Source organism: Phyllobates terribilis, unplaced genomic scaffold (assembly GCF_046119375.1).
Source record: "Phyllobates terribilis strain yellow unplaced genomic scaffold, ASM4611937v1 Scaffold_5__5_contigs__length_657084704, whole genome shotgun sequence".
NCBI classification, from domain to species: Eukaryota; Metazoa; Chordata; class Amphibia; order Anura; family Dendrobatidae; genus Phyllobates; species Phyllobates terribilis.
In genome coordinates, this window is record NW_027362765.1 from 639,228,931 (window position 1) to 639,242,748 (window position 13,818).

Below are 13,818 nucleotides of genomic sequence, written 5' to 3' on the forward strand. Positions count from 1 at the left end.
AGGGTCTGGTTATCTGTGCAGTGTAAATGAGGGATTAAAATTGTGGAAAGGAGAGTGCTCACACTTTCCAAACAGTCCATAATATACTTAATCTGCCCCTGTACTAACCTGTCACATAGTCCTCTTTTTTGCCAATGACATTGACTGCAGACATAAAAGCAGAGCTAACAAAATATCTTCCAGGCTCTGCAATAATTTCCACTTTTTCCTTGCTGGGAAAATACAGATCCAAAGCCTCAGTAATCACAGTAGCAAACTAAAAGAGAAGATTACAGATATTTAAAAGGGATCTGTCTCAAGATTTTACAATACAATCTGCATGCTAAATAGATCTCTTAGCTCTGGTGGGCTAAGAAAATCTATTATCAAAATCCATATGACTGGATACTTCTTTAAAAGTTTAAATTCAATCTTCACCCACATAGCTTGATTGACAGCTCCCCGTGTCCCTTCTTCATGCTGCTGAAACCTCACATTGCTCAGTACAAGCAGCATTTTTATAGTCAGCCATGTTTCTCGGCCGCACAAGTCCAGTATATACAGGACTATACACTGCCAAGAACAGTACAGTACAAAACAGTACAAAAGATCATTTCACCTGAAGAACGAAAATTTTGTTCATTCATCGAGTGATCGCATTCTGTTCATACTGCAATATCATTGTGAAATTAGCATTTTTATCAACACACCCATTCATGATTATCTTGCAGTGTAAATGCCCCTCAAATTATCACCTATCAGTTGGATAAGTGATAAGTTATACACACGTGGTCAAAATTGTTGGTACCCCTCGTTTAATGAAAGAAAAACCCACAATGGTCACAGAAATTACTTGAATCTGCCAAAAGTAATAATAAATGAAAAATCTATGAAAATGAACAAATGAAAGTCAGACATAGCTTTTCAACCCTGCTTCCACAGAATTTAAAAAAAATTAAACTCATGATGTAGGCCTGGACAGAAATGATGGTACCCCTGAAAATAATGTAACAAAAGGGACATGTTTAATCAAGTTGTGTCCACTAATTATCATCACAGGTGTCTACAATCTTGTAATCAGTCAGTGGGCATGTATATAGGGCTACAGATACTCACTGTGTTGTTTGGTGACATGGTGTGTACCACACTCAACATGGACCAGAGGAAGCAAAGGAAAGAGTTGTCTCAGGAGATTAGAAAGAAAATGATAGACAAGCATGTTAAAGGTAATGGTTATAGGACCATCTCCATGCAGCTTGATGTTCCTGTGACTACAGTTGCACATATTATTCAGAAATTTAAGATCCATGGGACTGTAGCCAACCTCCATGTACGTGGCCGCAGGAGGAAAATTGATGACAAATCAAAGAGACGGATAATACAAATGGTAACAAAAGAGCCCAGGATAACTTCTAAAGAGATTAAAAGTGAACTTCAAGATCAAGGAACATCAGTGTCAGATCGCACCATCCGTCGTTGTTTGATCCAAAGTGGACTTCATGGGAGATGACCAAGAAGAACACCATTTTTGAAAAAAATTTGTAAAAAAGCCAGACTGGAAATTTCCAAACTACATGTTGACAAGCCACAAAGCTTCTGAGAGAATGTCCTATGGACAGATGAGACAAAAATGGAAGTTTTTGGCAGGGCACATCAGCTCTATGTTCACAGTCGGAAAAATTAAGCATATCAAGAAAAGAACACTGTCCCTACTGTGAAACATGGAGGAGGCTCTGTTATGTTCTGGGGCTGCTTTGCTGCATCTGGCAAAGGGTGTCTTGAATCTGTGCAGGGTACAATGAAATCTCAAGTCTATCAAGGGATTCTAGAGAGAAATGTGCTGCCCAGTGTCAGAAAGCTTGGGCTCAGTCGCAGGTAATGGGTCTTGCAACAGGATAATGACCCAAAACACACAGCTAAAAACATCCAAGAATGGCTAAGAGGAAAACATTTGACTATTCTGAAGTGGCCTTCTATGAGCCCAGACCTAAATCCTATTGAGCATCTTTGGAAAAAGCTGAAACATGCTGTCTGGAAAAGGCAACCTTCAAACACGAGACAACTGGAGCAGTTTGCTCATGAGGAGTGGGCCAAAATACCTGTTGAGAGGAGCAGAAGTCTCATTGACAGTTACAGGAATCGTTTGATTGCAGTGACTGGCTCAAAAGGTTGTTCAACAAAATATTAAGTTAAGAGTACCATCATTTCTGTCCAGGCCTATTTCATGAGTTTAATTTTTTTTTTAATTCTGTGGAAGCAGGGTTGAAAAGCAATGTCTGACTTTCATTCGTTCATTTTCATATATTTTAAATGTATTATTACTTTTATCAGATTCAAGTTGTTTCTGTGACCATTGTGAGTTTTTCTTTCATTAAACGAGGGGTACCAACAATTTTGATCACATGTGTAGATTGGTTGGGGAACGACTGCTGGGACCTGCACCGATTGAGAGATCGGGGACCTTTAATCCTTGTTAGGCCACTTTTTTCCCATTAGAATGGAGCGACAGCATGCATGTCCAGCCATCGCTCCATTTATTCTCAATGGGGATGCCAAGCACCGCACTCTGCTTTTTCCGGCTGTCCAATAGAGAATGAATTGAGCTTCAGCCAACCATGCCCACTTCCATTTCATTCTAACAAGTATAGAAGTGGTGGTAACAAATAGCAAGCTTTCAAGACTAATCAGGCCTCTTCATCAGGCATAGTATAATAGAACATCTGAAGAATCACATATGTATACACAAGAGGACACAAGAATAGTGCAGAAATAAGACGAGTGATGTGAAGCAGAATTATCAATGTGGGATGGAGAGAAACATTTGTGGCAGTAAATATTGGAACAGTTCGTAGATAAGGAGTGTGAGAGTTTTATTGTCCTGTGATTGAGGTCTGGTCCATGATTGTGATGCCCCCACAAGGCCTGAGGAGCACATTTCTTAGTTGATATAGAAAGACATAGGAAAAATATATATTCTTGTACCGTGTTAGCCAGTAGATAGAAAAATATTTAGATTTGAGAGTCCTCAGTGGTTGATACCTTTTAATGGCTAACTGAAAAAATGGTAACAAATTGCTAGCTTTCGAGACTACCTTGGTCTCTTCATCAGGCATAGTATAACATGAAATCTGAAGAGTCACATATTTATACACAATAAGACACACAAAAAATGCAATAGGTAAGACAGGTGATGAAAAGCAGAGTTATTATGGAAGAGATAAACAGTCTTGGCTATAAATATTTTAGCAGTTAATAGATAAGGAGTGTGAAGGTTTTATTGTCCTGTGACTAGGTCCAGTGTTGTGATGGCCTCACAATTCTGAGGAGCACATTCCTTAGTTGATGTAAAATGACATAAATCCATGCGACACATTCATTCCTGCTCTGAAAGTGTTAAAGGTCATCATCAGTTTATATTCTGAGATTCTTCTTTCTCTTTGAGATTTGAAGTTACCTTTTAATACCAGTAATTTCATGTCTTTTATGCTGTGATCAGGGGAACAAAAATGCTTGGCTACAGGTAGATCTATTCTTTTTTCTTTTATTGTGTGGCGATGATGATTCATCCTTGTTCTAAGTTTTTGCCCTGTCTCCCCTACATAAACACCCCCAGCAGGACATTTGGTAAATATAATTAAGTACACTACATTAGATGTGATACAGCTGAACGTACCTGGGATCTCATAGTCCTGATGTGAATTGGGAATCTTTATCTTGTCTGTGGTCGTTATAAATGGACAGGTTTTACATTTTTTTCTGGTTGCAAGGAAAGGTACCTGTAGCTGGAGGAGATGACAGGGAGCTTCTGACAATGATGCTTCTTAGATTTGGGGGCTGCCTGAAACACAGAAGTGGGGGGGTCTGGAAATATGGATTGTAATCGGGCATCTTTTTGTAGTAAGGGTTGTAGTTTCCGTGCAGCTCTTCTTAGCGAATCCCGATTTGGATTGTAGGTGACTACTAGAGGCACCCGGTTGTTTTCTTGTTTGGTTTTGTAATGTAGGAGATGATTCCTTGATATTCTGGTGGCTCTTGTAATCTGGTTCTCAATTGTTCTTGGATGGTAGCCCTGTTTCAAAAAGGTCTTTCTGAGGCCATCAAGGTGTTTGTCTCTATCCATCTGGTTGGAACATATCCGATTGTATCATCAAGCCATCAGATACAATCGGATATGTTCCAACCAGATGGATAGAGACCAACACCTTGATGGCCTCAGAAAGACCTTTTTGAAACAGGGCTACCATCCAAGAACAATTGAGAACCAGATTACAAGAGCCACCAGAATATCAAGGAATCATCTCCTATATTACAAAACCAAACAAGAAAACAGCCGGGTGCCTCTAGTAGTCACCTACAATCCAAATCTGGAGGCGCTAAGAAGAGCTGCACAGAAACTACAACACTTACTACAAAAAGATTCCCGATTACAATCCATATTTCCAGACCCACCACTTCTGTGTTTCAAGCAGCCCCCAAATCTAAGAAGCATCATTGTCAGAAGCTCCCTGTCATCTCCTCCAGCTACAGGTACCTTTCCCTGCAACCAGAAAAAATTTAAAACCTGTCCGTTTATAACGACCACAGACAAGATAAAGATTCCAATTCTCATCAGGACTATAAGATCCCAGGTACGTTCAGCTGTATCACATCTAATGTAGTGTACTTAATTATATTTACCAAATGTCCTGCTGGGGGTGTTTATGTAGGGGAGACAGGGCAAAAACTTAGAACAAGGATGAATCATCATTGCCACACAATAAAAGAAAAAAGAATAGATCTACCTGTAGCCAAGCATTTTTGTTCCCCTGATCACAGCATAAAAGACATGAAATTACTGGTATTAAAAGGTAACTTCAAATCTCAAAGAGAAAGAAGAATCTCAGAATATAAACTGATGATGACTTTTAACACTTTCAGAGCAGGAATGAATGTGTCACATGGATTTATGTCATTCTACATCAACTAAGGAATGTGCTCCTCAGAATTGTGAGGCCATCACAACACTGGACCCAGTCACAGGACAATAAAACCTTCACACTCCTTATCTATTAACTGCTAAAATATTTATAGCCAGAACTGTTTATCTCTTCCATAATAACTCTGCTTTTCATCATCTGTCTTACCTATTGCATTTTTTGTGTGTCTTATTTTGTATAAATATGTGACTCTTCAGATTTCATGTTATACTATGCCTGATGAAGAGACCAAGGTAGTCTCGAAAGCTTGCAATTTGTTACCATCTTTTCAGTTAGCCATTAAAAGGTATCAACCACTGAGGACTCTCAAATCTAAATATTTTTCTATAGAAAGACATAAATCCATGAGTTATCCATGTCATTAGTTTGTACTCTGAGGTTTTATTGTCCTCAGAGGACAATACAACTTTCACACTCCTTATCTTTGAACTGCTCCAATATTTAATGCCACAACTGTTTTTCCCCTTCCCATATTGATAGTTCTGCTTCATGTCACTTGTCTTATTTACTGCACTATTCTATGTCTTGTGTATAAATATGTGACTCTTCAGATGTCCTGTTATGCTATGCCTGATGAAGAGACTTGAGTACTCTCAAAAGCTTATTATTTATTACCATCTTTTCAGTTAGGTCATGTTCATATGTTCAGTATTTGGTCAGTATTTCACAACAGTATTTGTAAGCCAAGTGGTTCACGTGTTTCTATTATACTTTTCCTCTAGTCCACTCCTGATTTTGGCTTACAAATGCTGATGTAAAATACTGACCAAATGCTGAATGCATGACCGTAGCCTTAGCCATTAAAAGGTATCAACCACTGAGGACTCTCAAATTTTTATATTTTTCTATCTACTGGCTAACACAGTACAAAGATTTCTTTTTCCTGTAGATAATCAAGGTAAGGTAACTTTTTGATATATAGCAAATGCAATCATATGTTTAAGGGTTCGCTCTACATATATAAAATTGCTCAGATTCTCAGCCAGAAAAGTTGGCAAGTGTAATGCGTTTGTCATACGAGTGCTATGCGAGTGTGCGCTTTATTCTCGCCTAGCATCCGTAGGTCATGCGTAGGTAATGCGTTTTTAACATCAACTTTTACATCCTATAATAATACTATATGTAAATGAAGTCATCATTAATAATAAAACAATCTTATATAAACATAAATTTTAGATAAATATAGATAATAGATAGATAGAAAGATAAATATTATATTAACTACCGTATTTTTCAGATTATGAAGATGCACCAGACCAAAAGACACACCCCAAATTTGGGGGTGGATAATGGGAAAAAATATTTTTTTTATAAGACGGGGCTCCGTCTTATAGTCTGAATAGGTCTCTTACCTGGGGGGCGGTGGAGCGGGGGGTCAAAGGAGGCATGGTCCCTCAAGTGGCTGGCAGAAGTAGTGTAGCATTGCAGAGGGCTCTGGATGGGAGAAGGCAGTGTCCCAGCAGCAGGGGGTTGCGGTGGTGGTGGAGCGGCATAGCAGGAAGCAGGGTCTCTCCCTCAGGTACCCGGTGGCAGCAGGAGTGATGAGATGCTGTGGGCCTGGTGTCAGCGGTGAAGCAGAGCGCAGTCCTTTTTCTGGTGGCCTTCTTCCAGAAGCCTTGGTCTATAGAAATATGGCTGCCCGAGCCAGCGCATGCGCAGACTGGGATCTCAGCGGCCATTTCCCTGAGGCCCACGGCTTCAGGAGAATTTCCGCCAGAGGCAGCGCATGCGCAGTTGAGATCTCGGCTGGGCTGAGATCCCAGTATGCACTTGCGGCCACCGGGAAAGCTCAGCTTGACTGACGATACTGGGCTCACAGCACCGCATAGCTTCTGCAGCCACTGGCTTCCAGATGGAGGGACCCCACTTCCTTGCGATCCCGCTCCACCACCACTGCAACTCCCCGGTAAGCCTGTATTCGGACCATAAGATGCACCCCCCATTTTCCTCGCAAATGTGGGGGAAAATAGTGCATCTTATGATCCGAAAAATATGGTACATATTATAAACTTGCACCCTTTAGTGTCCTTCATGTGGCACTAAAGGGTGTTTAGCCTGGTTTAAGCCAATAAATAATTTTAAAAAACAACATGGGGTCCCCCTATTTCTGATAACCAACAAAGGTAAAGCTGAAAGCTGATAGACTGGGAAAGTCCATGGTTATCGGGCACTTCCCAGTCTAAAAATATCAGCACGCAGTCGCCCCAAAAGTGGCACATCACATTAGATATGCCAAATCTGGCGCTTTGCCTGGCTATTCCCAATTGCCCTGTGTAAAGATCTGAGGTTGTGGGTTGTAAGTAATCACCTAGGCAGGTTAACGATGCAACAATATTTTATTGATCACAGCCATGGTAATAAAGCAATTCCAGGTAAATGGCCAAAATACAGATCTCTCAGTCCTCAAATTCCCAATCTGGGTTCAGCAGTTCCACTGGCTTTGTATAAGGCCATACTCACTGTCTCCCAACTTTTGGTTGGCCCACAGATTTCGTATCTCCAGCCAGTATAGTCTGTAGCCACAGTCCATAATCCTCTAGATGGCAGATAAAACGATGAAAGCACAGGTATCCAGTAGCAGTAGTCCTTTTAAGAAAGTGTAAATCCAAACGACATAATTCATAATTGTACCATGTTCATCCATTCATCCTTCCAAGTCCACAGTCTCCATCCTCTTCCTTCAATCCTTCCACACAACTCTCACTAAAACATGACTCTCCTTTCTTTCCCTGGGATCAGTCCCCTCCCAGGTCAGAAGTGATAACCCTCCCCCTCAAGTATTCACTGCAAGTAAGCAGAACTATATAAAACATAACAAGTAAATCACTAATAATACACAATAATAATATTGACAAAAATGGTGGTCCGTTGCTGGAAAAGTATCATAGTCTTTAGTAAGTGGGCAGCTCTTCACATACCTCCCCCACTTTTTCAACACGGACACAAATGTAAGAGGTCTCGCCTTTATGAGAATGAAACTTTGTATCATCAAGTTTCCTCAAAGCATATTCCATGTCGTCCTTGCGAATATACTCCACAGTCCCCATTCCACCCTGGTATACGTCAGTGTAATAGACATCTCCCTCTTCTCTCATATGGTCTTTCAGATCCTGCCAACTTCCCGATGGGGGAAGCCCTGAGACGAGGACTCTGTATTTAGTTCGCTGGATCAGGGGTCTGTTCCTTCTGCGGGTTTTCTATATCCCCCCCCCCCTGATCCCCGGTTTATCCTGGGAAACTCCCCACATGCCCAATGAGAACCAAACTTGTATCCATTGCGACCAACCCCAGAGTGCTGACACCCAGTTAGGGGGATGGTCACTTGGCGGCCTGGTAAAGGGAGCTCTGGGGGGACAGTATCTGGGCTGACCAGGGTGATGGTAGATCCAGCGCCCTGAAGTCCCTGGGCCTCCTCCCTGATGTAATTTACCTCCCCCAGATTACATTCCTTCATTGTGACAGTCATTGCATTTTGTGTATCACTCACCGTTGACATGTTGATATTGCTCCTTTCCCTATCGGCTGATGCAGTGTGAACCGGTCCTTGGCTTCCGGTTACGACATTGGCCCAGTGGCACACCAATCCTGCTCCCAGATTGTTTCCCAGCAACACATCTACTGGTAGGTGCCGCACTACTCCTACATCCACCATTCCATGACTGTGACCCCAGTCTAAATGTAGTCGGGCCCTCCGAATGTTCACAGATTCTCCTCCTGCTACATTGACTAACATACGGCTGCCGGGGACAATACATTGGTCAGGTACTAAATGGTCTTTTATCAATGTAACTGAGGCTCCAGAGTCACGGAGCCCCACAGCCTCCACCCCCTCTACCCAGACTGGCTGCAGATGCTGGTTAATAGACTCTGAGGTGTCCCATCTAGTCCGGGACACTTCTCCTTGTACAACATATGCCTCTTCTTCTTCTGGTCTGGGTAGTGGGATCCTCTCTCCCTCAGCATTCCAGCCCCATTGCAGCACAGTGTTCACAGGCTGGGGACGCGGATGATGTGGACTGGAACGTTCCCAGCATTCCCTGGCAAAGTGTCCCATGCGTCCACAGTTATGGCAGTTAAGCCTTCCTCGCCCCAACACGGGCCGTACTTGGGGGCTTGGGCAACCTCCCCCTCTTTGTGAAGTCCGAACTCCCTGCCATTCATCCTCTGGCCAGTCCATGGGTTTCAATGGCCTCCCTGTAAGCTTCTGTTCCCGACTCACTAGGGCAGTACTTCCACGTTGCCCTGGTCGATTAGCAGACCAATCATCAGCCAATCTTGCAGCCTCATCCAGGCTGAGTGGTTTTCTATCTGCTACCCATTCTTTTAAATTACCTGGGAGCTTTGACATAAATTGTTCCAGCATGACTATATCCATTACATGTTCTGCTTCCCGAGCCCTCAGTCCTTCTATCCACCGAGTGCATGCCGTACGTAGTGTGTTGGCAAACTCCCGATGTGTGTGTGCAGCGGGCTTGTCAGTCTCCCGAAACTTGCTCCAGCAGGTTTCCGGCGTGACCGCATACCTCTCTAGTAATGCGCTGCGAATGGTAGAGTAACATCTCTGATCCACCGAAGACAAGTTATTAAAAGCTTCTCTTGCTTTTCCGGTCAGGCCAACACTCAAAAATCTGGGCCAGTCACTGACTGATACCTACTGGGAGAGGGAGGCTCTCGTCGACAGCGCGTGCGCCGCTTCCCAGGCGCAGTGCTGGTACAGATACATAGACGACCTGTTCATCATATGGCAGGGTCCTGAGCCTCAGCTTCATGATTTCATCTGTGAACTAAATAATAACAATCGTAATATCAAACTTACTTATAAACATTCTAGGGAGGAGATTGACTTTTTGGATATCAAAGTTAGGGTACAAATGGATGGTGCGCTCCAGACAGATATATACCGGAAAGAGACATCAGTAAATTCACTCCTTCATGCTATATCTGCACATACTTTTCACACTATACGTGCAGTACCAACGGGTCAATTCCTCAGAGCAAAACGTATTTGCTCATCTGATGAGATCTTTGAGGCTCAGGCTCGGGATCTTTCTGACCGCTTCTTTGAACGTGGGTATATAGTAGGAGAGTTGTGAAGCAGGGATACCGCTGCGCTAAAAAAACACCCCGTGATTTGTTACTTTTGGATAGGGGGAGAGATTCCAAAAAGGATTCACCCTTAAGATTTATCTCAACCTTCAATAATCAATGGTCTAGAATGCGGGGGGTATTACAGAAATACTGGTCAATTCTTACAACGGAACCCACTCTGAGGAGAATCCTTTTTGATTATCCTTTACTTACAGCAAGGAAGAGTCGAGATTTGAGAGACATTCTTGTTAGAAGTCACTCACTATGTGGCAAGTCCTCCAAACCCTTTCGGTGCTGGTGTACAGAGATGGGGCTGTTTTCCATGTGGATCATGTCTAGCGTGTAGAAATATTGTGAGGGCCACTGGCTTCACTTCGGCAGATGGAGGTAGGGACTACCGGATCACACATTATATCTCTTGCAGCACTAGCTATTATTATCTATTATGCTACCTGCACGTGCAACCTCCATTATGTGGGGTTCACTTCACGTGAGTTCCGCATAAGGGTGAGGGAACACATAAGAGATATTAGATCTGCAAGTGGGGTGGAAGATGTTTCCACCCTAAAAACCATCCCATGACATTTTAGACTTCATCATAATTGCAATCCGGATGAAATCAAATTTAAGGGAATTGACAGGATACAATGTGGCATTAGGGGAGGTGACAAAAAGAAAATTCTGGCTCACCTTGAATGCCATTGGATTTTTTCTCTGGGCACTTTGTCCCCCTCTGGGTTGAATGAAAAATTGTCCTTTTCACCGTTTTTGTAATAACCTGTGATTCAGTATATTCTCTCTCTCACCAGTTTATTTTAAATTGTATGTTGTTTTTTTTAACGGTGTCTTAACTAATCAATTTTTTAATTTTACAGTTGGATATGATGTTATTCCTGATGTCCCTGTTTCCTTTTTCCTTTTCTGGGATGGGATAGACTCTATATACATCTTTCTATGTGACCTTCTTGGGAAGAATGGAACACAGGTGGAGGTGGATTCAACCCCTCATTTGGGAACAATGATGAACATATAACCGTTTTTTTCGGTGCACATGTTAATCTATAATATACATTGTTAAATGCTTATGCAGGATTGTTATTATCTGTTCCTTCTCCCATGTTGACATACACTGTGTGTAGAATTATTAGGCAAGTTGTATTTTAGAGGATTATTTTTATTATTGATCAACAACTATGTTCTCAATCAACCCAAAAGACTCATAAATATCCAAGCTTAATATTTTTGGAAGTTGGAGTGGTTTTTTTTTAGATTTGGCTATCCTAGGAGGATATCTGTTTGAGCAGGTAACTATTACTGTGCAGAATTATTAGGCAACTTAATAAAAACCAAATATAATCCCATCTCACTTGTTTATTTTCACCAGGTAAACCAATATCAGTGCACAAAATTTAGAAATAAACATTTCTGACATGCAAAAACAAAAACCCAAAAAATTAGTGATCAATATAGCCACCTTTCTTTATGATGACACTCAACAGCCTTCCATCCATAGATTCTGTCAGTTGCTTGATCTGTTTTCGATCAACATTGCGTGCAGCAGCCACCACAGCCTCCCAGACACTGTTCCGAGAAGGTGTACTATTTTCCCTCCCTGTAGATCTCACATTTTATGATGGACCACAGGTTCTCTATGGGGTTCAGATCAGGTGAACAAGGGGGCCATGTCATTATTTTTTCTTCTTTTAGACCTTTACTGGCCAGCCACGCTGTGGAGTAGTTGGGTGCATATGATGGAGCATTGCCCTGCATGAAAATCATGTTTTTCTTCAATGATACCGACTTCTTCCTGTACCACTGCTTGAAGAACTTGTCTTCCAGAAACTGGCAGTAGGTCTGGGAGTTGAGCTTCACTCCATCCTCAACCCGAAAAGGTCCCACAAGTTCATCTTTGATGATACCAGCCCATACCAGTACCCCACCTCCACCTTGCTGGCGTCTGAGTCGGAGTGGAGCTCTCTTCCCTTTACTGATCCAGCCTCTGGCCCATCCATCTGGCCCATCAAGAGTCACTCTCATTTCATCAGTCCATAAAACCTTTGAAAAATCAGTCTTAAAATATTTCTTGGCCCATTCTTGACATTTTATCTTATGTTTCTTGTTCAAAGGTGGTCCTTTTTCAGCCTTCCTTACCTTGGCCATGTCCCTGAGTATCGCACACCTTGTGCTTTTTGATACTCCAGTAACATTGCATTTCTGAAATATGGCAAAACTGGTGGCGAATAGCATCTTGGCAGCTTCACGCTTGATTTTCCTCAATTTATGGGCAGTTATTTTGCTCCTTTTTTGGCCAACACGCTTCTTGCGACCCTGTTGGCTATTTGCCATGAAACGCTTGCTTGTTCGGTGATCACGCTTCAAAAGTTTGGAAATTTCAAGACTGCTGCATCCCTCTGCAAGACATCTCACAATTTTGGACTTTTCAGAGCCCGTCAAATCTCTCTTCTGACCCATTTTGCCAAAGGAAAGGAAGTTGCCTAATAATTAAGCACACCTTATATAGGGTGTTGATGTCATTAGTCAACACCCCTCCTCATTACAGAGATGCACATCACCAGATTTACTTAATTGGTAGTTGGCTCTCAAGCCTATGCAGCTTGGAGTAGGACAACATGTATAAAAAGTTTCATGTGATCAAAATACTCATTTGCCTAATAATTCTGCACACAGTGTATATATATATATTTTTTCCTTTTTTCTTCTTTCTTTTCTTTTTCTCTTTTCTTCTTCTTTCTTCCCTCCCCGTTTTCTTCCCCTCCCCTTTTTTCTTTTTTCTCCCTTCCCCCTCTTTCTTTTTCATCTCCCAATTCTAATACTTACGTGCTTCTTTTAAAACAATAGCAATGTAGTGGGGAATGAGATTCGTTTGGGACTGCCCTTAGTTTCTCCCATAAACAAAATGGCCGCTTGGGTGTGCGCGCGCGCACTGAGTCGTCTCCATACCACTGCTGTCACCGAAGGCATCCTTACAATGCGACGCGGGTGCTGACGTCACAGGAAATTTTTTCTTGACCTGCGCCGTCATCGTGATTGCCGGAAATGACATGCGGGCGGCTGGGGATCCACTGCGTGTGCGCCGATACCGGTGGAAAGACGCTCGAATTACACCAGAGATGGTGACATAAAAGGTTGCAAAAACGCATACACACCACACCGCCCCCCAAGGAAGCCCACCATGCAAAACGCGCGTCAGGGCGACGATTGCAGTCGGACATACATCTGTGCCATGGGTAAGCCCCATCATTCTATATAATGGTTTGAGAGTATTATGGTCTGGTACTATCACTTTATGTGTACCATATATCCCCCTGGTGTATATATGCCCTGTGGGGTACCTCTGTCTCTCTATGTATTTAGGATGAATTTATGTACAGTACAGATCAAAAGTTTGGACACACTTTCTCATTTAAAGATTTTTCTGTATTTTCATGACTATGAAAATTGTACATTCACACTGAAGGCATCAAAACTATGAATTAACACATGTGGAATTATATACTTAACAAAAAAAGTGTGAAACAACTGAAAATGTCTTATATTCTAGGTTCTTCAAAATAGCCACCTTTTGCTTTGATGACTGCTTTGCACACTCTTGGCTTTCTCTTGATGAGCTTCAAGAGGTAGTCGCCGGAAATGGTCTTCCAACAATCTTGAAGGAGTTCCCAGAGATGCTTAGCACTTGTTGGCCCTTTTGCCTTCTCTCTGCGGTCCAGCTCACCCCAAACCATCTCGATTGGGTTCAGGTCTGCTGACTGTG

At 42.2% G+C, this 13,818-nt stretch overlaps 1 protein-coding gene across 3 annotated transcripts in view; it reads right to left on the reverse strand.

Moving 5' to 3' along the window:
• LOC141273817 (ornithine decarboxylase-like) overlaps window positions 1-13,818 on the reverse strand; it is a 326,868-nt gene that overhangs the window by 60,477 nt on the left and 252,573 nt on the right. For all 3 annotated transcript variants that reach the window (XM_073686196.1, XM_073686197.1, XM_073686194.1), the window contains one exon: window positions 109-256. In XM_073686196.1, coding sequence (XP_073542297.1) covers window positions 109-256 — 148 coding nt within the window. The remainder of the gene's footprint in view (window positions 1-108; window positions 257-13,818) is intronic.